The sequence below is a fragment of the Lutzomyia longipalpis genome, chromosome 2, assembly GCF_024334085.1.
Source record: "Lutzomyia longipalpis isolate SR_M1_2022 chromosome 2, ASM2433408v1".
Taxonomy (NCBI): Eukaryota; Metazoa; Arthropoda; class Insecta; order Diptera; family Psychodidae; genus Lutzomyia; species Lutzomyia longipalpis.
In genome coordinates, this window is record NC_074708.1 from 29,996,400 (window position 1) to 30,021,085 (window position 24,686).

The window sequence follows — 24,686 nt, forward strand, 5'->3', positions numbered from 1 at the left end:
CACATGTTATGCTCTATTTATCTCTCTGTTGAAACTAAACATCACTGCTCAAATCTCTCTCGCTCTAAAATACTATGTGTATATATTTGTAGACGACCGAAAGTGCGATGAAGAGACAGAATTTACGTGTGAGGAGAATAAATCATGGGGTAGGTCACAATGTATTCCCAAGAAGTGGATTTGCGATGGTGACCCCGACTGTGTGGATGGTGCCGATGAGAATACAACCCTCCACAATTGCCCCAAACCCCAACCATGTGGTGAGGATCAGTTTACGTGTGAGAATGGTCGATGCATAAATCGGGTGAGTGATTCCTTCAAAAAGACAATTTCCCGTCAACAAGAGTGTGCAAGTATAAAAGTTTATTGTTTATTTCCCAGGGATGGCTCTGTGATCACGATAATGATTGCGGCGATGGCACGGATGAGGGGAAATTCTGCAATTCGCAGTACAAGACGTGCTCAACGAGTGAATTTACATGCCAAAACTTTAAATGTGTGAGGAATCAATATCGTTGCGACGGCGAGGACGATTGCGGCGATAAGTCCGATGAGGTTGGATGCACAAAGGAGAATGTCACATGCCCCGCTGGCCAATTTACATGCACCAATGGTCAGTGCATTGATTACCATTTGGTGTGCAACAAAGTGTCAGATTGCTCCGACGACTCGGACGAGCCGCTGCACTGCAATGTTGATGAGTGCGCTAAAGTTGAGATACATCAGTGCGGTCATAAGTGTGTGGATACTCTCACGGGCTACTATTGCGACTGCAACCAAGGCTACAAGTGAGTGTTTCTCTTTTTTTATTTCTTCTTTTAATTTCATTATTTTACATTTTCTATTGCTCTCTCATTCACTTAATAATGATGCTAAAGTGGTTGGACTTGAAATTATGATGAAGTTCAATAGGTTTTGTGGCAATTAATATTCTAATTTATTGGTGACAATACCAGAATTTTATATACCCACTTAAGTCTTTTTGAGCCATAATTTAATTTTGAAATTATTAAATTAATTTTTAAGCTGAAATATTGTTAAAATAACTCTTAAAAAAAGGAGCTGCGCTTAAGAACTTTTTCAGTAATTTTAATCTCAACTCGGTGAGACTAATAAGTGATTAATTGTTTTCCTTAAAGACTCCTTTCTGACGGAAAAGCTTGTACGGACATCGATGAGTGCATCGAAACGCCGGGAGTTTGTTCTCAACACTGCTCAAATACTCCCGGAGGGTACTACTGCAAATGCGATGATCGGTACTATGAACGCCAAGTTGATGAGCACACGTGCAAGAGGAAGGATAAAATTGAGCCATGGTTGATCTTTACCAATAAATACTACGTACGCAATATGTCAGTCGATGGACGCAGATACAATCTCCTGCATCAAGATCTAATGAATGTTGTTGCGCTTGATTTTGATTCTCGCGATCAGTACATGTACTTCTGCGATGTTACGGCAAAGACAATCTACCGTTCGCACTATGGGGATGACGAGATGTATGAGAAAGTTGAGAAGGAACCTGTAATTAGGCATGATTCGCACGGATTGGAAGGACTGGCTATCGATTGGGTGGGTAGGAAGCTCTACTGGCTCGATAGGCACTCAAAGAATCTCGATGTTTCCGAAATGGATGGAACGAAGAGAAAGACCCTCCGGAGTGGAGTTGTAGATCCCAGAGCAATTGTTGTGCATCCAGGAATTGGTTATTTGTACTTCACATCGTGGCACCTACAGGCGTACATTGCCAAAATGGGAATGGATGGATCGAATTTCAGTCGAATCCTCACATGGGAGGATGATATTGCCTGGCCAAATGCCCTCACAATTGACTACTTCACCGACAGAATTTACTGGGCTGATGCTCATCTCGACTACATTGCTTTTGCCGATCTCGAAGGGCGTCACAGGCATATTGTATTGTCGGGCAATCAAGTTCCCCACGTTTTCGCTCTGACTCTCTTCGATGATTGGCTCTACTGGAGCGATTGGAATCTCAAGGCGATCAGGCGTGCTAATAAATTCACAGGACAGAACCTTCAGACTATCAGAAATACAACCCATAGGCCATATGATCTCCACATTAACCACCCACTGCGACAGATTCCATTCCCCAATCCCTGTGGGGAAAACAATGGTGGTTGTTCACATCTGTGTCTCCTGTCACCTCCACCAGAGTCCACGTACCTCAACATTGAGGGATACATTGAAGAGGGTGCACCGAGCTACAAATGTGCTTGCCCCAATCAATTCTACCTGGCCAGGGATACAAAGACGTGCATTGCAAACTGCACAGCCGGCCAGCATCGTTGTGGTGGTTCCGATGAAAAGTGCATCCCATGGTTCTGGAAATGTGACGGTGAGAAGGATTGCAAAGATGGTAGTGATGAACCAGCTTCGTGTCCAGCTAGACATTGTCGCGCAGGTACATTCCAGTGCCGCAACACTAACTGCACACCTTCAGCCACAATTTGTGACGGTACTGACGACTGTGGTGATGGAAGTGACGAACAGAATTGCGATCTTCCCTGTCCCGAGTCCGACTTTAAATGCCGATCAAGTGGAAGATGCATTCTCGAGAGTTGGAAGTGTGACGGCGATGCAGACTGCAAGGATGGCAGTGATGAAGATCCAGCCATTTGCCGTAAGTTTTTTTTTGTCATAATTTTATTACCAAAATGTACAATCTATGATTGCAATTTGTCCCACAGATAAGCGATCTTGCGATCCAGAGACAGAGTTTAGTTGCAAAAATGGACGATGCATCCCGAAATTGTGGATGTGTGACTTTGACAATGATTGCGGCGATGATTCCGATGAGCCAGCCTATATGTGCCGTCAAAGGAATTGCACAACAGGATGGCAGAGGTGTCCTGGTCAATCCAACTACCGCTGCATCCCGAAATGGTTGTTCTGCGATGGGAAGGATGACTGTAGGGATAATAGTGATGAAATGCCCGAGAATTGCCCACTATGCCAATCAGAGACGGACTTTAAGTGCGCCAATAACAGATGCATTCCCAAGTAGGATTCCACGAAAAAAAAAGACCACAGATGGATTGGAATAATGTTGAATTCTCTTTTTTTTAGGCAATGGATGTGTGACTTTGCTGACGATTGCGGCGATGGGAGTGACGAAACGGAGCAACAGTGCAAAGGAAAGTACAGAGATTGTTCAGAATCGGAATTCCGGTGCACAAATGGCAAATGCATCTCAACACGTTGGCGATGTGATCACGAAGACGATTGCGGTGATTCGAGTGATGAGCTCAACTGTGAGGGCTTCCAGTGCAAGAATGGGACATTCCAATGCGCATCTGGACATTGCATTGCCGCCTACTTCCGGTGCGATGGTGACCGAGATTGTAGAGATATGTCCGATGAGGCAGATTGTCCACCACGATTCCCCGGGGGACGGTACTGCCCCGAATCGAGACATCAATGCGACAACAATCTCTGTGTTTCACCATCCGATTTGTGCGATGGCACCGATGATTGTGGTGATAATTCCGACGAAGCACCAGCTGTATGCTCCAACTTCAATTGCGACACACTGAGACGCTTCCAGTGTGCAAACCATCGATGCGTGGCACGGTATCAGATATGCGATGGTGTTGACAATTGCGGCGATGGATCAGATGAGAATAACATGACCCTCTGTGCCACACGCCAGAAGCCATGTGATCTGTATCGGCAGTACCAGTGTGCCAATCGTAAATGCATCGAGAGGCATCAGGTGTGTGACTATGCGGATGATTGTGGCGATGGAAGCGACGAGCTGGGATGTCATCGCCAAAATACATGCTCAGATCTCACGCGAGGTGGATGTGAGCATCACTGTCTAAATATCACTGATGGTGGGTACATCTGTGCCTGCTATCCGGGCTACATTATTATGTCTGAGAATCGAAAGCAGTGCAGCGATGTTGATGAATGTGCCACAGGAATACACACATGCTCTCACATTTGCCACAATCTCAATGGAACCTACAGTTGTTCCTGCCACGCTGGATTCCGCCTCTCCGATGGAATGTCCGGTGTGTGCAAGGCTGAGAAAGAGGATGTGCTTCTTGTGTACTCAAACGGGCCTGAAATACGAGGATATGACCTTCAGGTATGTTCTTCATTTTACCTTTCTGAGTGTTCTGAGTGTAATGTTTGTTTTTTTTTAATCTTTAGGCTAAGGATCAAATTGATGTGGTAGCAGCAGAGAAACGTATTGAAGCCATTGACTACCACCCAACGGCACAAATGATCTTCTGGGCTGACAGCTATGATAAGACAATAAAGAGGAGCTACATGGTGAATGCACAAAATGGTCAGGTGAAGATTGGCTATGCGCAAGATCTCAACATGAAGGGTGGCTCGAAACCAACGTCAATTGCCGTGGATTGGCTGGCGGATAATCTCTACTGGACGGAAGTTGATCGAACAAACACCAAGCCCCGCGGGAAGGTAATGGTAGCGAAGACAGATGGACGCTACAGAAGGGCTCTCATCAATGCTGGCCTCGAAATTCCCACATCGGTTGCCGTTGACCCCGAACGTGGACGTATGTTCTGGGCTGATGCGGGATCTGCACCGAAAATTGAAGTTTCCTGGATGGATGGCTCAAAGAGACGTCCCCTTATCACTGAAGAAATCCGCCATCCTGCAGGAATTGCCATTGACTACGCCATGGATCATACATTATACTGGGTGGATACAAAGCTCAACACCATTGAATCTATGCGACAAGATGGAAGTCTTCGAAAAGTAATTATTCGTGGTGAAGCATTGCGGCATCCTGTCTCTCTTGATGTTTTTGAATCCAATTTGTATTGGGTGACAAAGGAGACGGGTGAACTTATACGACAGGATAAATTTGGACGAGGTGTTCAAGTAGTGGTCCAGAGGAATCTTCTCAATCCATCAGGAATTAAAGGTATGAGGGGGGAGATTCAATCGCAATGCCTTTTGAAGCATCCTGAATCTTTGAATAATCTTTTTTTCATTGATTTACTTTTAGTCTACCATGATATGCGGTACAATACTTCTCTGGAAAATAAATGCCATTCAAGCCCATGCTCACATCTTTGTCTGCTCGTTCCTGGCGGTCATCACTGTGCCTGCCCCGACAATACAGCTCCAATCTCTCATCGAAGCACCGCTGAAGTCATCTGTGACGCCGGTAAGACTTTATTTTTGGGCACCTCTTTAGGAAAGCATTCTCTGACCAACTTTTCTTCTTGTTTGGTAGCTGCTGAACGTCCTCGGCCATCCCCAAGGATCTGCCCATGTGAAAATAGCGGGTTGTGTCGCGAAGATGAGAAAGGCGAGCTTGAATGTGAATGCCTATCGGAATTCGGTGGGACACACTGTGAGAAACTACTTGGGCACTCACATTCACACACACCCGGCAATACAGCTGCCATTGTGGTACCAATCACAGTGATACTGCTGGTTCTCTTGGCAGCTGGTGGTGTGTGGTATGTGATCAGGAAGCGTCCATTTGGCAAGATGGCACGCCTGAGTAATCTCTCGTCATCCCAGAGTGTCTCCTTCCGCCATGGAACGAATGTAGAGTTCAATGCACCGGGTTTCCCACCCAATGGACCAACTCCAGCACCAAATGTTGCACCTCTCGATGGGTACAATCTCGAGACGGTGACGACGAAATCGAGGGATTTCAGCAATCCCATGTACGATGCCGTTCAATCGGGCACTACAACGGAGCCCAATATGGAGAATGGCTCAGGTGAGTTCTTTTTTTTCTTCGATTTATCAAAGATCTCTTATTACAATTGAAAAAATGTGCGTGTATTTCAGGGATTTACGAGGTGCCTGGGAATCCCAAACCCAAAGCTGATGGAGGTCACTTCACAGAGCCAGTTTCGGCGATTTTAGCACCCAGCAGCATCACCCATCGGACGTCTCCGCAGCTACAGCTGCGTCCGCGTGAGCTTGACCCATCGGCGGATACGGGCAAGGATACGCAACAACTGGTGGAGGAGGACAAGTCTGACTGCTGATACATGTGACATCTCCCCCCGATTGTCCTCAATTGTAGGCATCTCTGACGTAGCAGCAGTGTGCAGGGAATGCCGGGAGGAATTTCGCGCGTGAATGTGTGTGCGTGTGGAGCTAAGCTCAAATTCACGAAGAGTGTGTCCTTCTCTTCGTGCACTTGCAATACGATTCCCATGAAATTTCTGTATTTTATTTTAACTGTATTTTACTTGAACATTCCTTCCCGGATGAGTATTTTTGACCCTCAATTTGATTTATAATTTTATTTTTTTTGTTGTCTGTATTACTATTTTATTTTATTTTGTGTATAGGCTGAGATGTGAAAGATTTCTATTTTTATTGTATTTGCGTATATAATGCATATTTTTTTTTTGAAATAAATATTATGATGAATTTTGATTTAAATTCACAAGAAAGTTCACTCACACACATGTTAGATGACGATATCGTGAAATGATAAGAAAAAGGGTTTTAATGTGAAATTTTTTCACACAGAAAATAATGCTTAGACTTAGGGAAAACAATTTTAAAAAAAATAAAATGTATAGGAAGAAAGAATGTGGAGTAAGAGGAAAATAAAAGTGCAGGCGAAAGGTGACAAAAGGACCTTTTAGAATCTACATATGTGTCAATAGGCGATTTATATATTTTTATACTTGACGGTTTTGGTGACAAATAATGTAGGAGGAAGTTTTTTTCTGTGAAGAAAATATGATATCATCCTAAATGAAATTTATAAAAGATTGAGTGAGAAAAAAAAAACATTCCGTTAAAAACTCTTTGAGAGTTTAGAAAAACAAAACATTCCATTTGAATAAAAAGAGAAATAAAAAAGAAAAGAATATATTGTTGTTTTTAAAGAAAAAAAAGTATTTGAAGAAGTAAATGCAAAATGTTCCAGTATAGAGAGAGAAAAGAAATATATTAATTTAACTAATAAAAGAAAGGAAATCTTGTAAATAGTGTTAAGGATGAGGAAAATCTTTATCAATATATATTGTATAAGAATGAAGAGATTGAGAGAAAAAAACAGTTAAAAATGGAATTCAATTCAATTTATCTATATTGTAAGAGAGGGTGGTGACAAAAAAAAAAGAATTTTCTTTAATTTCCGCATGGAACGGAAAATTTTTATATTTTCTGTAGAGATGTTTTTTTTTAATGATGAATTAATGTAAATTTGTTTTTATTTTCTTGTTTTAGTGCAAGCGTACGACAATATTTAAAAGTAAAAAAAAAGAAACTAAGAAAAAAAATATATAAACGCAAAATCAGCGATTGAAACAAAAATTTGTTGAAGATGGTTTTAGTGTTAAGGAAGAGAAAAGAGCAATACCCACTTCTAACTACATGCAATTCACACACAGATATCATTCAATTAATAACCGTCCAACTGCGATAAATAAAAATAAATTAATAAATAGGCAAAAATAATATTATTCTCTGAATTTTCTTCCTGGTCCCGCGGTTGTTTCTTTTTTCTTGTGGAAAAAGGTAGGTATACTCATGCAAAGCTGACACTAAAGTGAGGGGAAACGAGTAAAAAAGTTACCTATATGTTAGAAATGGCTCAAAAATTTTTATGATTGATTTTTTGAATCAATTTTGAAATCAAAAAATTCTCAATATTTTTTTCGCATTCTCATTAAATGATCAAAAATTCTCCGGCTGTGGTCAACCGATTTTCAAAAATTTACCAGTTTTGGAAAGATACATTTCTCACCTTTCCAAAACTGGTAAATATTATTACGTTATTTCTTTGCAGCCATTTGGGTAAACCTAGGCAAAAGTATTTTTTTTCACAATTTCACAAATTTTCATTTCACCTTTTGCATCTCACTCACTAGTGCACCGATTTTGATAAATAGAGTATCGTTGGAAAGGTAATTTAATTCGCTTTCCAAATCTGGTTAATTTTTAAAAATCGGTCAAACGGTTCGGTCGTGGCAGCCATTTTAGTGAACCATAATGAAAAAATAGGTACACTTTTGACTATATCCTTGCCTGTGGTTGACCGATTTGAACAAACTTGGATTAAATCCATTAAATGGTTGCCCTGTAATGTGATTTTATGTGAAGTTATGACAGTTTAAAAAAAATATGTTTCTGAAAGAAACACATCCTAAAAACCTGAGATAACTCCACATAAATTATATATAATTATCTAATTTCAAATAATTTTTAAACACATTAAATAGTGTTTGCAACACTAACGTGCAATAATTCAACGATTGTTTTTCAAAAATTACCAAATTGTATAAAGAAAATAGAAAAATTAATGAACTTGTTGAGCCTCATGTACACCTTCATAAAAGTAATATTTATAGTATGGTTTACGTACATGTAGATAAAATGTATATTATATATTTTTTATTATGGTAAGATGTAAAAACTGAAAAAGGTGAAAAAGAGAGCACAACCGTACGAATATATGAGAACAAAAAAAACTTTATACACATAAATCCGCAGCATATTACTTGAACTCTAACTGTTAAGTTGTGCTCTTCGCATATAAGTTCAACGTGTCGTTACACCTTTGTCTTACTCATCATTGCCGCAAATCTTCTCGATATGGCATTGCATTTTGGCGGTGCAAGGCTGGATGTTTATCAGAGTGCTCGTGTCGTGTGTGTGTGATTACTCAATTGGAGAGTTTTTTTTTATTGTTCATTCGATCATTCGTATGTATGAAAAGCAATGAAATCCATAACTCGCGCCCCACCGTGTATTTTTCCACGTTTGAGGGAATTCTGAGCTATTGCTCAGTTGGATTTGCCTCGCAGTTGATTTGGCGCGTTGGTAGTGAACGGTAGCGCGTTTGAGAATACTACGAGGTGTGCGCGCCTTTGACCCCCCCCTCTATTCACCTAAACTCTGCTGGCTAATTTGTCACCTGACGCGGCCTATAATTTTAATTTAATCTCATTTTATTCTATGTATTCTCTCTCTCTCTATAGAAGTAGTGGCCTCGTCACTCAGTGCTCGCTATGTGAGAAAAAAAAGAGTCGAGAGAGTGAGAGAGAGTAGCGAACATTTTGCTTCGTACACGAAATAAAGCGCAAGCGTTCCGGATGTCAATAAGCAGGAGAGTCGGAGTGTTGTTGCGCCGCATTCAATTTCGATTCAACTCCCCCACAGTTTGCCACACAATTCCATCGGTCCCATCAACAATCTCACAGTGAAATAGTATCACACACAGGATTTTTTCTCTCTCACATTTCTTTCATATAACAATTTTGTGTGCAAGGAATAAGTTCTATTTTAGTGAATTGTGTCCAGGAGGTCCAGGAGTGAATACCTTAAAGGAAAAATCATCACTGCCCCAAAGGGATTACCTCATAGAGAGCACCAAAAAAAAGTGAATTCAGTCACAAAATTGACTCATACTTCTCTGAACGTTCTCAACGTTCCAGGTGTGGTTTTCAAAATAATATTACACCTTATCAGAGTAATTTACAGTGAAAAGAAAGAAAAGGCACCCATAGGTATGATAAATATAAATTTTCTGCGTCCATAAAATACTCCACAATATCCAAACAACCAAGAGAGTAAATGACCAAGAAATAATTAATATTTTCGCTCAAGTGTTGAGGAGTTTTGTGTGATGGAAAAAAAAGTAAAAGTTCAATGGGATTTCTCAAAAAAATATATATAACAACTCATACACAAGAGCTCTTTTTATATCTTTCTCTCTCACTTTTGTGAAAGTTCTCTCTTGGCAAAAATTCACGCACTAAATGTTTAAAAAAAATATATTTTTGCCTCTCAATCGACTAATTTCGTTTTACTTTTTTTTTATATAATACCATCACACCTCATTAAAATTACCACCAACCTTCGAGAATGAAATCTTAATTGAATTTCTCACACGATATTATACGGTCCTCTGCCGCTTCTCCAAAAAAAAGCCCGCATATAGCACATGCAAATCCCACACCTCTCTGATGGTGTGATGTCATATTATATTAAAAACGATAAGTGGGAGGTTTTCTTATAATCAAATTTGCTCCTCAGCTTGTACACCTAATTACTTCGTGTGTACCTACATATAGCTAAAGAGACACAGGAAAATATAGACCGCACAGAAGATTATGGAAACACAAATAAACAACTAAATTTATCTGATTAATTCTTCAAAAAATTCATATCTGATTAAATCTTTTTATTTTAGTCAAGTTCATTTATAACAAGAACTGAAAAATTAATTTATGATTCAACAACTTCAACAATATTATGAAAACTTGAAGACTTTTATAAACAATTCCTGAATCAATTTCATAACAAAAAAATAACGAGGGCCAAATATTAATTAAAAATTGAAATTTTCATTTTTGAAAATATTATAGCTCATTATAGGTCATTTTTCTCTATGCTACCAATAAAAAATGGATTTGGGAATACAAAAATTTCTTGTAGAATTAAAAAAGGGGTTAAAAAAGTCACTTAAGGGTTTAGAAAAAGCTCAAAATATCATATTTCCCAAACACATAAAGCGAAATGTATAGCTCATTTCTTTAGGAAATTTACTGCCCTACAACTCTTTCTCAGATCATTTTGTTCTATCTAGCTAGGAAATATGATATTTTAGGCTTTTTCCAAACCCTTAAGTGACTTTATTAGCCCCGCTCTCCCCTAATTATTTTTTTTACCATAGAAGATACGTAAAATAAAACAAGGCTGATATCCTTAGAGTAGAAAAATGTTCTTTCCTAATTTTAATTGCATAAGAATAGCATATAGAGCTTTACTTTTCATAAAATTAAAATGTTTTCGATTAAAGGAAGAGTTTTATAATATTTTGTGTCAATTTCCAGAATTTTGGTTGAGAAATTATTTTTCTACAAAATTTTGAATTTACCCTTAGCGAAAATTTCAAAATATTTCTGGGATTTCCATAATTTTCAGCATGTTCTGCATTCTGTGTACCTTCCATCTAATTCTCTCCGCTTCTATGTCATTGATTAATTCCGTTCCACCTCTACATTTAGACCATTTAGAAAATAAGTAAGATCATATTTAAAGGCAATGCAAATATAATAAATTTTATCAAACACCACACCCCTTTAGGAAATGACCAAACCCAATGAAGGCAATCATTGAGGATGGATAAAGTGCCACAGAGATATCTTCAATAAACATTCCTGCAATACTCTGTGGGAGTACAACGTTTTTTTCACTACTGCCAGCCTTTGGGTGAGTTTTCAGTTTTTTTTTTATTTTAATTGTGCACGCTGTAATTAATTTGACCATATTAATTGATTGTCCACAGAAAAGGTTACGGATTATTGAAAAGAATTTATTTTGTATTTTATCATAAAGTTAAAAATAAATCGACAATCATTTTGACCATTTCATTGAAATGAAAAAAAAATCATTGGAGATTTCGATAAATAAAATTTTAGTTTTACAATTCATTTAGTTAGTAGAGCATGACGCATAAAATAGGCAAAAAAAATTACTAAAATTTTACTATCAATGAAAGTGAAAGTCCTTTGAGGAATATTTTCCGTTTTGTCTATCCCCTTTCACTCATGACCACATATTTTTATCACTCTGTAGATTTCTTACTTTATTGTTAATTATTTAGTTAAAAAAAAACGCAAGAAATGTAAGCAAAAACCCAAAATTCAATATCTATTCAAAAAATCCAAATTCCATCATCCTCGTATTTTTAAAACTCTTGCAGATTTCTGATGCAAGTGAGAGAGAGCTCTACTCCCTGGAATTGTATAAAGTGTTTCTTTTTATAATATTTAGAATGAACAAATACCAATAATGTCAACCAAATACTTGAGAAGGAAATTTCAACATATTTTGGCAAAGTTCCTTCGCAGTAGCATATAAATCTCAATTTCACTGTAAATTCTTCCTTTATTTCATGGTGACAACCCCGAACCCCTTTCAAATGACCTCATAAAATGAACAACTTTCAGCGTGTAAACTTTAGCATCAATAAGTGTTATGTGAAATAGTTTTGGATGAAAGACAAACAGTCTTTTGAATGGGCAGATTTTCCGGCTCCAGCACTTTCAATTTCACCCCCCCCCCCCCTTTTGCCATGGAATGAATTTACAAGTAGAGGAAACCCCTTCCCCTTTATGATTTTTCAGAGATTATTGATTTCTTCTCGTGAATATTTCTCAAGTTGGCCAATTTTTTTTTGGCGCAAAAGGAAAAGCCATCCTCCCCGACCGAAAAGTGAAATATAATACCACCGCTGAATACATTTTGCAGACATTCCATTACCCAATCCATTGAGAGACACGCAAATCCTCTATACTACAGCTCTTGAATTTTGTTTTCCTGTGGCATGAAAAAATTCGTTGGACGTTTTTGCTATTTGTTATTTGAACAGCGGGACAATAATATAGGGGGGGTGGGGAGCATTGGTTATCAAATGTCCTCGCATTACATTAATATTCCCAATAGGGTATCCCCTTTCTCATTTAATATGCAAATGTGAGATAGAACGAATATAAAATTGGAAAAAATGGTATATTCTCTTATAGAGCTGTTGAAGGGTGGAAATTTTTCTCAATATTCTCACGAATTGTATCTGTAACACGATGAAACTGCATCATCTTGTCCTTGTGAATTTTCTCCTGCTGATTCTTCAGGAATGTCTCGACAATGAGATGAAATTCTTTTACCTGCAACAAATTTTCTTCATTAGTTTTTTTTTCAAATTTGTTTTAGGTGTTAAAATTGATAAGAAAACTTTTTTCTTACCGTTAAATTATCTTCCTTCTTATTAATCTTTACGAATTGGCACTGAGGTGCATGCTTTTTATGTTCCACCCACGGATTATCCTCCTCTTCCCATCCATCGAGTTCTTTTCCACAAACAAAACAAGCCGCCTCATCACCTCCAATGCAGTAAAATCCTGCCTCTGCCATCTAAGGGAGTGGATGGAGGAAGAACGAAAACAATTAAGATTTATTCTATTTTACAAAACTGTGCCGATGACGATAATAGTCCTCTGGCCAGTAAGATAAGTCTCTCGTGGATTGGGGAGAAACCGGCGTTTTACCTTTTCTGAATTGCATGATGTATTTTTCTTGAATGGCCAATTTTTGAAACTCTCTAATCTCTGCTTCTCAAAAATATAACTGCTATTCTCCAGATTCTTCACACCTATTGCCATATTATCAATATTTTCTACACAATTTCAATGCAAAAACTCACAGAAATTGATCACAAAATCACGAAAATGAACTCTCGAAGAAACAAAAACAATGCAAAGCGATCTTTGTTCAAAAGTAATTTTTGACAACCCGTTTATCGACAAACTGATCGACAAAAATTCAAAATTCGCGTCTCGCCAACGGTCAAATGAGAATAATTTTTATTTTCATATAAAACTTTTCATACAGACTATGAAATTGCAATGGACTACAAATTCCTCTTCAAAGTAGTCCTAGTGGGAAACGCAGGAGTGGGCAAGACGTGCCTAGTGCGTCGCTTCACACAGGGCCTCTTTCCACCCGGACAGGGTGCAACAATCGGTGTGGATTTCATGATAAAAACCGTTGAGGTGGACAATGAGAAAATAAAACTGCAAATATGGGATACCGCTGGCCAGGAACGGTTCCGATCAATTACACAGAGCTACTATAGATCAGCGCATGCCTTAATTCTGGTCTATGACATAAGTTGCCAGGTACGTGAGCAATATTGCGTGAAGAGGCGGAAGCATAATAAGCATTTTAATACTTACAAACACAATTAATATTCCTCCATTTTAGCCCACCTTTGATTGCCTTCCGGATTGGTTGAGGGAAATCCAGGAGTACGCAAACGCCAAAGTTCTCAAAATTCTCGTGGGTAAGTTGTGTGCTGTTGCTGCTAATCAAACAATCTGTAGGTCAATTTGCTAAAAAAAAATTATGTCAATTGAGTAGGAAATAAAACTGATCGCGATGATCGCGAAGTACCAACATCGATCGGTGAGGAATTTGCAAAGCAACACGGGATGTACTTCCTGGAAACTTCAGCCAAGCAAGCGGATAACGTGGAGAGGCTATTCTATGAGATTGCAGCTGAACTAATTGAGCAAGCGCGCAACAAGGAGATGCCACCACGCAGCGAAACTGGCGGTCTGGCCAATTTGGGAAACAAATCCAACTACTTTAGTCAAAGCAACTGCTGTGCAAGTCTCAATGTGGGCATCAGCGGAAGCAGTGGTAGCAATTAAGTGGAAATATAGGAAGAAAAATACCAAAATCAAATTTTAGAACAGGAACAAAAACTGTTGAATGTGTGATCATTTTGTAATATTGTTTTAATTTATTATCAATGTTTATTTTTTTTATAATAAGAAAATCAATGTGTTGCCGTTGAGTTTTCTATTATACATACATACCTACCGTATCGATGTTGCGTGGGAAAATGCCTCAAGTTTTTTTTTCTACATAAAATAAGCCTTTGTTGAATAAATCCACTGAACATTTTGGACAAGAGCTTTGGACTGGTTACAGTCACAAGATTAACTCGATTTTATTATGTACATATCGAGGTGTTTTTGAGTTCAAGAATGATAAAATACGATCTTTACAAAAGAAAATAATATCTCATACTATTGTCAGAGATCTCTTGTATAGTTAAGTTCTTCATTTGTAAGCCCAAAAGTTTTTTTTTTCTAGAAAATGAATTGAATAAATTAATCCAACGAGGTGTCTTGCACTCGTATTGTGAGTTTAACGTCAGTCCAGCACAATGACATCATCATCAGGATGTGGACGTCGCGGTGCATTGGCTGCTTTTGTAGTTTGTTTATTCTCATTGAGTGATGCATTGGCCTTTTGACGTTCAGCCAGCTTTTGCTGCAGTGTCTTCGTGGGAGAATTCACAATTGGCGGCGTGAGGGGGATTTGGGGTGATTTGGAGGGTGAAATAGAGAGTGCCGGAGATGTTGGCAGTGGCGGAAGGGAGAAATTCGGGAGTGATGTCTTGGGAATGTCCACCTTTGACTGACTAATCTTACTCGAGGTGATCAAATTCTGCGTTGAAATCACCTGAGTTGTCTCCCTTGAGCGTGGCGTTGATGTCTTCTTGGTGGGAACAGCTGGTGTTGGTGAGAAAGTTTCCTTTGGATTGCTGAGGAAGGCCAGGTAAGAATCTCGGTATGTCTGCAGTCTCAACATCTCAGACTGACTCGCCATGCTTAGCCCTTTAAAGTCAGCCGAACTTAAACCCCACTGGCTCATTGCAGAGATTGACGGTATTGATGACGATGGTGGTCTAGCATAGGGATTAGGATTAGCACGAGAACGCTTCTTTGCTGACTTGGCTTTTGGCGTTTGACTCGCCGGGAGTGCGGTAAAAGTATCCCCCCCTCGCGATCCATCGAGACTAGCTGATCGCTTCAAGGGATCAACTGATGGGGTGATTGTGAGAGATTTTGGCAATTCAGCTGGGAGTGATAGACGAGATCCCATTGAGGGCATTTTAATCTTATTAGCAACCGAATTGATGACTTCTTGTGCGTAACTTGGCTTTGATGCTCCTTTGCTAGACTCCGCCACTTTGAGGGGCTCCTTTGTGAGACACTGCTGTGTCGGAGTGATCGTTAACTGCCCGCCACCGAGATTAATTGTGCTTGAAGTAGATTTTCCGCTTGATGCAACCATACTTGCTGCCGAAGCAATGATGCTCTTCATGTCGACTTGAGGTATTTGCGGAGATGACGCGGATTTGGAAGTTTTTGTCGTCATCTGCGGTTGAAGTGTCGTCCCAGATGGAAGTTTCGATGCGAGTGAATTCATCTTCATTCCACCCATACCCATAAGAGGATTCGGTAAAGACGGGAGTCCGGGCAACATGCCAATCGGTGGTGAGAGCACCATCTTGTAGTATTCAGCTAAAAATGAATTTACAGCTGGCTCAGCGCTGGATCCAAAGCCAGCAGATGTGAAAATGGCCGGATTGGTGTACATTGCCATCAATGTGGCTACTTGAGGGTCCAACAGGGGATTCACCATTGACGTGGACGTTGATGGTGATGATGTATTTTTGCTGCCTGCAGGCCGTCCTCGAGGTCTCGACACGCCTGGAATGTAAGTTGATTTGGGAGTCGAGGTTGTAACTGACGTAGTCACCATAGTTGCCGTAATCTTTGTCGAGGTTGTACCAGATGGAAGAGAACTATCCCTACCATCACCAGATTCAGCAGCAGCTGCCACAGGTGGTGCCGCGGGTAATGCCGTCTGTTTCTCCTGAGCCCTCCTGTGATTAATCTCATGCACACACAGCTTTATAGCTAAATCACTCAAACTGACATTTTCCGGTAGTTTAGCAATCTTATCCTGAATGTAGCACTTGTATGCATCCACAAGTACCCCTAGGAAGATACTTTCCTTCTGTTGCATGTGCTTTATGCATTTTCGATGTGTTGTGTAGATTTCAATGATGAGATCCAGCAACTTTCCATCATTCCTCTCGTCCGTTCCATGCTTCTTCAGCAGACTCCTGAATGATTGAACACAGAAGGATACTGCTTGCTGAAACAATTCCTTCCTTTCCGTATCTTTGATATACTTCTTATCCGCTTCTGGGGATCGTTGCAGCTGCAACGCCAATTCAAAAAGAATCTTGTGATCGCAAATCGCCTTGAGGACATCCATAAGAACAATGATACATTTCGACAAGTGTGTGGCAAAGCTTCCAGGGCGATCAATTTCCGACGACGGAATCCTCCAGATACCATTGAAGAAATTATTTGCTTTGCGATCCACAAAGAGCCCTTGAATTCGATTTCCAAGTGTTGTTGTGTACGTACCAAGAAGGAGTTGTTTGGCCTTTTCCATGGAGCGCAATTTCTCCGGAGCAGTTAGAAAGTGATGCACCAGCCGATGGACTGATTTGAAGTGCTCAGGAAAACGTGCAAGACACTCCTCGAAATTCTTCACACAACCTCTGTAGATGACTTCAAGTTGCTCATCCGTAAGTGGCGTATTTTTCTTTTGTTCATCATCAGTAGATGATTCAGAATCCGATTCAGAGTCACTACTTCCGGATTCAGAGGAAGAACTAGAAGATGAACTTGAAGTTCCCGTTGTTCCTGTTGTTGTGGTTGTCGTCACCGATGTTGCGGTTGATTCTTGCGAACTCCTTCTGATATGAGTTGCAGGGATGTCTTCTTTATTGGCAACTTCCTTCGAGATATTTTCATCTGAAGCTGATTCCTTCTGTTTATTCCCTTCAACACTCTCTTGCTTTGGTGTACTACACACATCAGTTGCCTCATCTTTTGCCCCATTTTCCTCCGCTGTTGATTCTTTTGACTTCACTTCAACTGCGGATTGCTCCTTTGGCTCCTCAGAGGTAACTTCCATTGGTGTTGATGCCTCAAGAGCTGCATCACCAGCAGGAGTTTCATCTAATTTTTGTCGTTTTGCATTCTCATTGCCAGCTGCAGTAGCAATTTTCTGCCGTTTTAATGCATTCAAGCTACTATTGTCCAATTTTGCCTGATTGAACATAAAGGGGCTATTTGCCAGCTGCTTCAGAACTTTATTGAATAGCTTCCCAACTTCTCGCGTTACTGTTCGATGCTGCTCCAGATACTTAATGATTGCTGCTGTGATTCGATAGAATATCTCCAGGGCTTCAATGGACAAATTTTGTGGATTGCTGTGGCTGATGCGAATTGGATATGTTGCATTGCTATCATAGAGATATTTTGATGATTTGAGGTAGTGTTCGAGGTAGACATTCGGTGGTTCCTTCCGTTTCTCTGCCACCTTCCCCAGCATGTAGTGATAGAGCCACTTTTCGTCGTGTGACTCCTCCGAATTGCCCTTCATTTCATCAACATGTTTCAGCATTTCAACCGTATGAAAGCAGTCATACGATATCTTAATGCATTGCTCTTTGCGATCTTCAACAAATGCAAATCCCTCCATGGACAGCGTCTCACTGGCCTGTTTCAGATTACGCGAACAGTACGAGTGCAGTGTGTAGGCAAAGGATCCATATTCAATCCAAACAGCTATGTGTGTTTCATTCAATTTTATGCATTGTTGAAAGCATCGCAATGTATCGGCTGATTGAGTCAAAAACTCTTTTGTGCTGAAAGACAAAAATAATTTAATCTAAAAATTATGTTTCTATTTTTTTTACATTATGCTAAACGATAATCTTTTGACATAGAGTGTCACATTTTCATAATATAATTGAGATGTGTTTGCCCCAAAATTAAATTTCATGTTTGGGTCATTATCATACAAATAAAAGACGCGAAAGAATTGAACTGACTTTCTTTCCGTTTCGCAGTTCTGTCCATTTATAAATATTTTTTTTTATAAATCTAAAAATACTTTCCAAAAGAAAATTAATTGTTTATTTTTTTAATAGAATGCTAATCATTTTGTGATAAAAATATTTTCATTCATTTCATTTGTTTTCATAGTATTTTCTTATCAAAAATTGTTTATTTAGAAAAAATTGTTTTTTTTTAATCAATAATTGTTTTGCGAATGATGTTTTAAAGGAGTCAATTCGTTACTATATGGGGCAATAACTCATCACTCAGAGAAACAATTGGGACATGAGTATAGAGTAATGTTGTAAAAAATCCAAAAAGAAAAAGAAATTTTTTATTGTGGGATCAGCTCTTCAATTATTTGACCTAAAATGATAATGTTCATGTATTGAAAGAGCTAAAAACTCAATTGTGACGTCATTATATGCATCTTTGGGTAAATCTTTGAAACCTTTTCCCAGGTGATCCGTAAGAAAAACTCTTTGACGATTGCTTTATTATTACGTGTATGCATTCCGATTGTTAATTGATTTAATAAAGGTCTTTTTTTACGTACAAAAGCGTATAAATTTCTATAACCCTTTAAGGACTAATGGGAAGTTTTCGACCCATAGCTCGATTTTTAATTGATTAATTTTGGATATATAGTTTATTTTAAATTTTATTGAATAAAACCCAATGCAGAATTATGCCTTTATGGTCCCTGAAGTTTTCGAGATCATAAAAGGACTCACAGGACCAGGAAGATTAAAAAATCAAAAATTAAAAAAAAAAAAAACTAGAAATCGGATTTTTGACAAAAATGTCTTATTTAAGCTCAAAGAAACCCTAAAAATGCCTCGGTCCTTAAGGGGTTATACATTTTTTATACAATAGTTATCAAAATTCATTCATGATGACCTAAATTTATTGAATTACATAGTTGTTAGGGTAGGGCTATATCAAAATAAGTACATAACATATAATTTTAACACATATTTGGTGAAAATAAGTAAATGGGTAAAAGCAGATTATGATGCGTTGTACTAGAATTTCATTTATACTATTTATTCAGATAATTCTGCGTGGTCAGTTTAGTTAAGTGAGTGCTCTCAAAGTGAATGCAACAAGATCTAATATTTACTTCGCAATGTCTTTTGACAATGCAAAAGCATATTTGGAAGGGAATACGTATACAATGAGCTATACGAAAGTTCTCATGGAAAACTACGGTGGATGGATAGAATGGTGCGAAGATGGAAGAGATTCCCTTCTTGACATTGGAAGTGGACCCGGAAGTGCAATAAAAGAAGCAGTTTATCCACTTTTGCCAGCAAACTTTTCAAAATGCGTCCTTTCAGACATATCACCCTTAATGGTGGAAATGCAGAAAAAAGTTTTCAGTGGCCTAAGTGGGGTTTCATGTGAAATTCTCGATATTGGGAATGAAATAAGTGAGAAACAATTGCACAGGATCGGAACTTTTGATCACATAACATCCTTCTTCTGCCTCATGTGGGTAGCAGATCAGCAGAAAGCAATGGATAACATTTACAAATTACTCAAACCCGGTGGTGATTGCTTTCTTGTTATCATGGCAGACTCTCTCATTATTGATGTTCTCCTTTCGGTGTGCATAAAACCCCGCTGGAGAGATTGCTTAGCTGGATGGGAGAACTTTTATGTCTATCCATACACACAAATTGATAATGCAAAAGCAAAAGCTCTGCAATTTATGAAGAATGCCGGATTTGTGGAAACAAAAGCAGAACTAATTCGGAAACCTTTTGACTTTTCTACTGATAAGGAAATGGAAAAATTTCTCAGAGGCTTTCCAACGAAATTTTCCAGAGATGTGACTGAAAATGAAAAGGAAGAAATATTCCAGGAACGCCTAAAATATATGGACAAATACGTAGTTGGGAATTTTCGTGACAACGAGGGAAGAATTCATAAACCAAATGTCGATCTTGTGCTATATGGGAAGAAGAATAAATTTTCAGCTGCTTCGAGAACACAGAGGGCATAATTTGTAAAAAGTAATGAAATAAAATTAGAGAAATTATTGACTTACTTGAATGGATTGCAGGAATTGAGTTTTGTTTCCAGCTTAGTGGCTTTCGAAAGTGCCAATCCAGCCCATGCATCGAAGCGACACGGGTTAAGTGCCAAATCCTGAACGTAGAACCGGACTGATTTCGAAAAGTCACGATTTTTGAAGTAATAATCCGCAATGAGGTAGAAAATTGAGGAGATTCGCTGAGGAAAGGCCGGTATGAGGGAGTATTCTGGTAAACTCGTAGAATCACTACTAATAAAATCCCTGATTTTGTTCGTGGCTGATGAGAAGTTAAAGTCCTTTGGGGTCAGTGAGAGAATCTTCTGAAAGAGTTGCTCTAGGTCCGCAGTAACAGAGTCCACCCTGTAGAAGAATATTTCATTAGATTACAATTTTTCTTTACATAAATCAAAGAGAAAAGTATTACTTGTAAGAATCAAATTCTGGTAGAAAATCAGGACGATAGATCTCAAAGAGTTGCATAGCACGTTCCCAGGTTAGCTCACATTGCGTAGACTCGTGCTCTTCAATATGTCGCGATCGAACCCTCTTTAGTGGATAACCATAGAGGCAGTAAGTCATTTGTTCCACATACTCCATTATCAGATCGCGAAAAGGCTCCAGCATTGGGGCTCTAAGGATTGGTGTGACAATATTGAGTGTGAAGATCATCAATTGCCCACCATCCTTGGTACACCAGAATTTTCTACCCAGGAATTCATGGGCTGTGAAGAAGATTAAAATGGAATTTGGCATGGTTTCCTCTTCATCTTCCTGATCTGATGCCTCACTGGAGGATTTTGTCTTTTTAGCAACAACATGTTGACGATCTTCTTCACGCTGAATAAAGGCATGAAGAAGGATCCAGGGAATCTTGAAATTGATCGCGTGTACTTGAGTATTGTTTTTCTCAAATGGTGTATCCAATTGATTGGCCACAATCTTCACAAGACTCTGCACCAATCTTGCTTCGTACTGTTCAAGGCAGCAGAGGATGTCAATGCCCTCTTGCTTCAGAAGGGCTTCCAAGTATATCAGAATAAAATTTACAGAGTCTCCCCACTCTTTCAAGCGATACGAGTTTTCCGGAATTGTCAGAAAGAAATCAACTGCATACTTGAGACATTTCTCTGACCATCGGAAGCATTCTTCAAAATCCTCAAGATTCCACAGTGATTCGAGAAGAACCTCAAATTGTGTTGTAATCTTCATGATGGTGTTATCAGAATTCTTGACCTCGGTACAATTGATGAGGCTGTCTTTGAGAATTACTGTAAGCTCACGGAATTTGTTATCTTTGTACAGATTTGCCACATTGTTGAGTTTTATTGTGCGCAGCAGCGATGAAATGAGATCCTTCACGACTACGATGTCAATGTGATTCTCCACAGTTTTATTGGGAAAATCTACGACTAGATTGAGTCGTTTCTCTTCCTCCTGGAATAGCTCATTGATCTTGTAGACGAAATCAATTGCAACTTCAAGGTTATTCTCGTACTTTGACACAATATAGTTGAGCCAGAAGAGTCGCATGAGATTGAGGCAGTGCTGATCCTCATCCTCCAGCATATAGAATCCACTGTGAAACATGAGATGTAGCAAAAGACGTCGATATTCCCCACTAAACTCTTCCTTGTTGAGCTTCTTCACGGCAATTCTCTCATGTTCTTGCTCCAGGTAGAAAAGAGTCATTTCATAGACTGTCTGGAATTCCGTGTACTCCAACTGATTCCAGGCCATAAGATCATAATGATTGAGGTAATACTTGTAAATCTTGAGGTATTGCTCGCAAATTGGACGGGGGATTGATTGTGTCCAGAACTTGGCAATATACTCAAGCCATTTGCTGAGTAAGAGAATCAAATCAAATTTCTCAAGCTCCCCTACGAATTTATCGAATTCCTTGGTAGTTCTCTTCTGAAAATCATCCTCTGTGGCAGTGGAGGGAGTTTTAAAATCACAATTTCTCTCCCTTTTACCATCTCCAATGCTTTCCGCGGAATCCTTCTTTGGTAGCTTTGTCTCCACAAAGGGCGACTCATTTGTATCAAACGACTCACAGTAGAACTTGGCCAAGATCCTTTTGAGATAGCCTGTGCAGGATTTATCAATTTGTTCCACAGGAGCAACTGTTGATGTTCTCTTTCTAGCTCGACTTTTATGCCATCCCCACTGTTCCAGATGCTTGAGATCACTCCCCCTTCGTTTTTTGGGTTTATCTGCTGAGTCATCGCTCTTTACTGGATTTGAACTGTTGTCACTTGATACAGGCACCGGAGGAGGTTCCATAGCATCATTTCGACCTTCTTGCGTTTCATCAGTCTCTGACACTACAATAACACAGTCCTCGTCCATTTTTTCTGTACGATCTTCTGGCTGTGGTCCCGTGGAGTCTCCATCACCATTAATCCCATTTATATGGCACTCCTCAACAACTTTTAGATCACTCCATGTGTATCCATTGAGGAAGTTATCTACATCTTGATTCAGTAACTCGTACAAATTGATAATGAGATCACCTACAGAGAGCCAGGTAAACTCTGTCACTTTGTACTGTGATAAATCTGGCTTTTCTCGCTCAACTTCCTCCTCCTTGTCCATATCAGTGGTCGGTGGGAGAAATACACTGCCGGTGTTGCTTCTCTTGCCAACATAGGCATCATAATCAAAAGATCCCATCCAGACACTGTAATAATTAAATATTGAAATGGATTTTGGTAAATTATTTAGCAATTTTACTTACTCTTCAAAGAAGGGGATGCATCCTTTGAATCTCTCGTGTATTTCAACCAGAACATCAATGGCTCTCTGATAGTTTGGGTCCCGTTTGTGCCATTGCAGTGCCCATCCGTAGGCATTAAGGAAGCTCTCACTGCGGCAGTAGACTTCCAAAAGTCCATCGGCAGCTGACCAGTGATTGGGATTCACTTCCAGACATTTCTGAAATGCAATGCTGGCAAGATCGATATTGTTGAGACTCAGTGCTAGTCTTCCAAGGCGAACAGATGTGTACACATCGGTGCCATCGAGTTCGAAGGCCGACACAAGGTACCGCAGGGCTTCTTGTTTTTCTCCCTTTTCCTCATAGATAAATCCAATGTTCCGGAAACAGTTATACTTGACTGAGAAGAGTTTGTCGTTATTATTATCCGGCGACACATCGCACAAAACTTGTGTTTCCAGTAGTTCAAGGAGCAGCTTAAGAGCAATATCAACGGAACCCTTGTGCTTCAACTCCAAGGCTCGTGTGTATTCCGAAACAGCTATTGTTTCCTGCGGGGAGTGAAAAATGCACGTCTGGAAAACTTTCTTTTGAAGCTTTTCCTACCGGCATAATACTCACTTCAGCTTCTCGTGTAACTTGTGGTTCAGCATCTTCACTACTTGTACTGTGAGAATCCTCATTTAGGGCCACAATTCGCATCATTTTTCACTCGCAAAAAGAGACCGGAAAATGACAGGAAATTTATCAACACAGGGATGCAAACACTATCGATATTTCTTATCGATAGTATCACTAGCATCAGCTATCGAAAACTATCGATAGAAAAAATACTATCGGGACTAACAGAATATTTCACTTCTGCATTTTTTAGCTGTGATTCTTTCGAAGAAAAGAATAGCACAGCTTCTGTGTACGACCTAAAATGCAATGTTGTCCGATCGGGCTCAAACTTGGTATTTTTAATTCCGCACGTATTTTTAATTCATGCTTCACGTCTTGCATATCTCTCGTACAACCGGAAAACTATCTTTTTTTCACGACTTTTGGACGCACGACTTAACTATTGCATTTGGCGCCAAAATTTAGTTCAAAAAAACACCGCTGAGGTTTTGGTGCTGCCGGTATGCAGGAAGCGAGACAATGTTATATGTTCTCATGCTATCTCACCTCGTTCTCTCTCTCGCACGTTACTGTTACAGTTTCATTCGCACGGAACGTTTTTTGCAATTTTATCGCGTTTTTCGGCGACTTTTCCAACAAAATCGAATATTTTGTGCTCAGACGACGACGCTGCGTCGATTAATATCGCCAGTTTAAAATTTTTGAAATTCTCGATAAAAAAAAAACAATTTTTAAAATTCGTTTTTCGAAAGGATCGAAAGAAATTATCGATTGCAGCAATGTAGCATATGCATCTTACTTTCAAAGACATCAAATATCATGGACAATTGCCGCGCGCTTTTTAAATTATTTGCAAAACTTTACTAAATGAACCATAAAATTAAAAAAAAAAACAATAAATTCGTGTAGCCTATAGGATGCAAAATGTAATTTTGTGCAATATTTTTTATATGAGATAAAATCGATTAAACTTTTTTTTTTAATATCATTCAATGTGTCGAAAAAATTGGAAATGCATAAACTCCTTTAC

The 24,686-nt window shown here is 39.2% G+C and overlaps 5 protein-coding genes across 9 annotated transcripts in view; 3 read left to right on the forward strand and 2 right to left on the reverse strand.

Annotated features, from left to right (window-relative positions):
- The window catches only part of LOC129790039 (low-density lipoprotein receptor-related protein 2), a 46,814-nt gene extending 39,371 nt beyond the window's left edge, over positions 1-7,443 (forward strand). For all 4 annotated transcript variants that reach the window (XM_055827213.1, XM_055827214.1, XM_055827215.1 and 1 more), the window contains exons 8-16: positions 93-304; positions 382-788; positions 1,140-2,644; positions 2,712-3,024; positions 3,091-4,114; positions 4,180-4,924; positions 5,009-5,170; positions 5,240-5,737; positions 5,809-7,443. In XM_055827213.1, coding sequence (XP_055683188.1) covers positions 93-304; positions 382-788; positions 1,140-2,644; positions 2,712-3,024; positions 3,091-4,114; positions 4,180-4,924; positions 5,009-5,170; positions 5,240-5,737; positions 5,809-6,011 — 5,069 coding nt within the window. In that variant the 3' untranslated portion in view covers positions 6,012-7,443. The remainder of the gene's footprint in view (positions 1-92; positions 305-381; positions 789-1,139; positions 2,645-2,711; positions 3,025-3,090; positions 4,115-4,179; positions 4,925-5,008; positions 5,171-5,239; positions 5,738-5,808) is intronic.
- Positions 7,444-8,394: 951 nt separating this feature from the next.
- On the forward strand, positions 8,395-14,698 carry LOC129790059 (ras-related protein Rab-30). Of its 2 annotated transcripts, XM_055827254.1 has the most exons (6): positions 8,395-8,843; positions 8,967-9,494; positions 11,077-11,202; positions 13,384-13,670; positions 13,756-13,834; positions 13,912-14,698. In XM_055827254.1, the coding sequence occupies exons 4-6, from the start codon at positions 13,398-13,400 to the stop codon at positions 14,202-14,204; spliced, it is 645 nt and encodes a 214-aa protein (XP_055683229.1). In that variant the 5' UTR covers positions 8,395-8,843; positions 8,967-9,494; positions 11,077-11,202; positions 13,384-13,397; the 3' UTR covers positions 14,205-14,698. The 2 variants fall into 2 exon arrangements, with proteins under 2 accessions (XP_055683229.1, XP_055683228.1); XM_055827253.1 differs by lacking the exon at positions 8,395-8,843 and having other exon boundaries at positions 8,871-9,424.
- On the reverse strand, positions 12,423-13,254 carry LOC129790061 (baculoviral IAP repeat-containing protein 5-like). The gene is made up of 3 exons (XM_055827257.1): positions 13,041-13,254; positions 12,739-12,906; positions 12,423-12,659 (listed from the first exon to the last, which is right to left on the reverse strand). The coding sequence occupies exons 1-3, from the start codon at positions 13,152-13,154 to the stop codon at positions 12,513-12,515; spliced, it is 429 nt and encodes a 142-aa protein (XP_055683232.1). The 5' UTR covers positions 13,155-13,254; the 3' UTR covers positions 12,423-12,512.
- Positions 14,267-23,798, reverse strand: LOC129790041 (calcineurin-binding protein cabin-1-like). Its single transcript, XM_055827217.1, has 5 exons — positions 23,654-23,798; positions 23,054-23,583; positions 20,738-22,996; positions 20,326-20,673; positions 14,267-18,079 (listed from the first exon to the last, which is right to left on the reverse strand). Exons 1-5 carry the CDS (start codon positions 23,735-23,737, stop codon positions 14,713-14,715), a joined length of 6,588 nt encoding a protein of 2,195 aa, XP_055683192.1. The 5' UTR covers positions 23,738-23,798; the 3' UTR covers positions 14,267-14,712.
- On the forward strand, positions 19,319-20,282 carry LOC129790055 (juvenile hormone acid O-methyltransferase-like). Its single transcript, XM_055827248.1, has one exon. It carries the CDS (start codon positions 19,402-19,404, stop codon positions 20,278-20,280), a length of 879 nt encoding a protein of 292 aa, XP_055683223.1. The 5' UTR covers positions 19,319-19,401; the 3' UTR covers positions 20,281-20,282.
- Positions 23,799-24,686: the final 888 nt, after the last annotated feature.

Excerpts from the sequence above, each read along its gene's own strand:
- LOC129790055 (XM_055827248.1), top strand. The coding sequence starts at position 19,402 with ATGTCTTTTGACAATGCAAAAGCATATTTGGAAGGGAATACGTATACA.
- LOC129790061 (XM_055827257.1), bottom strand. The coding sequence starts at position 13,154 with ATGGCAATAGGTGTGAAGAATCTGGAGAATAGCAGTTATATTTTTGAG. Across the intron at positions 12,907-13,040 it reads CATCATGCAATTCAGAAAAG|ATGGCAGAGGCAGGATTTTA; the intron begins GTAAAACGCCGG and ends CCACTCCCTTAG. Across the intron at positions 12,660-12,738 it reads AGAAGGAAGATAATTTAACG|GTAAAAGAATTTCATCTCAT; the intron begins GTAAGAAAAAAG and ends AATTTGTTGCAG.
- LOC129790059 (XM_055827254.1), top strand. The coding sequence starts at position 13,398 with ATGGACTACAAATTCCTCTTCAAAGTAGTCCTAGTGGGAAACGCAGGA. Across the intron at positions 13,671-13,755 it reads TCTATGACATAAGTTGCCAG|CCCACCTTTGATTGCCTTCC; the intron begins GTACGTGAGCAA and ends CCTCCATTTTAG. Across the intron at positions 13,835-13,911 it reads AGTTCTCAAAATTCTCGTGG|GAAATAAAACTGATCGCGAT; the intron begins GTAAGTTGTGTG and ends TCAATTGAGTAG.
- LOC129790041 (XM_055827217.1), bottom strand. The coding sequence starts at position 23,737 with ATGATGCGAATTGTGGCCCTAAATGAGGATTCTCACAGTACAAGTAGT. Across the intron at positions 23,584-23,653 it reads AAGTTACACGAGAAGCTGAA|GAAACAATAGCTGTTTCGGA; the intron begins GTGAGTATTATG and ends CACTCCCCGCAG. Across the intron at positions 18,080-20,325 it reads AATTCCTGCAATCCATTCAA|CACAAAAGAGTTTTTGACTC; the intron begins GTAAGTCAATAA and ends TTTGTCTTTCAG.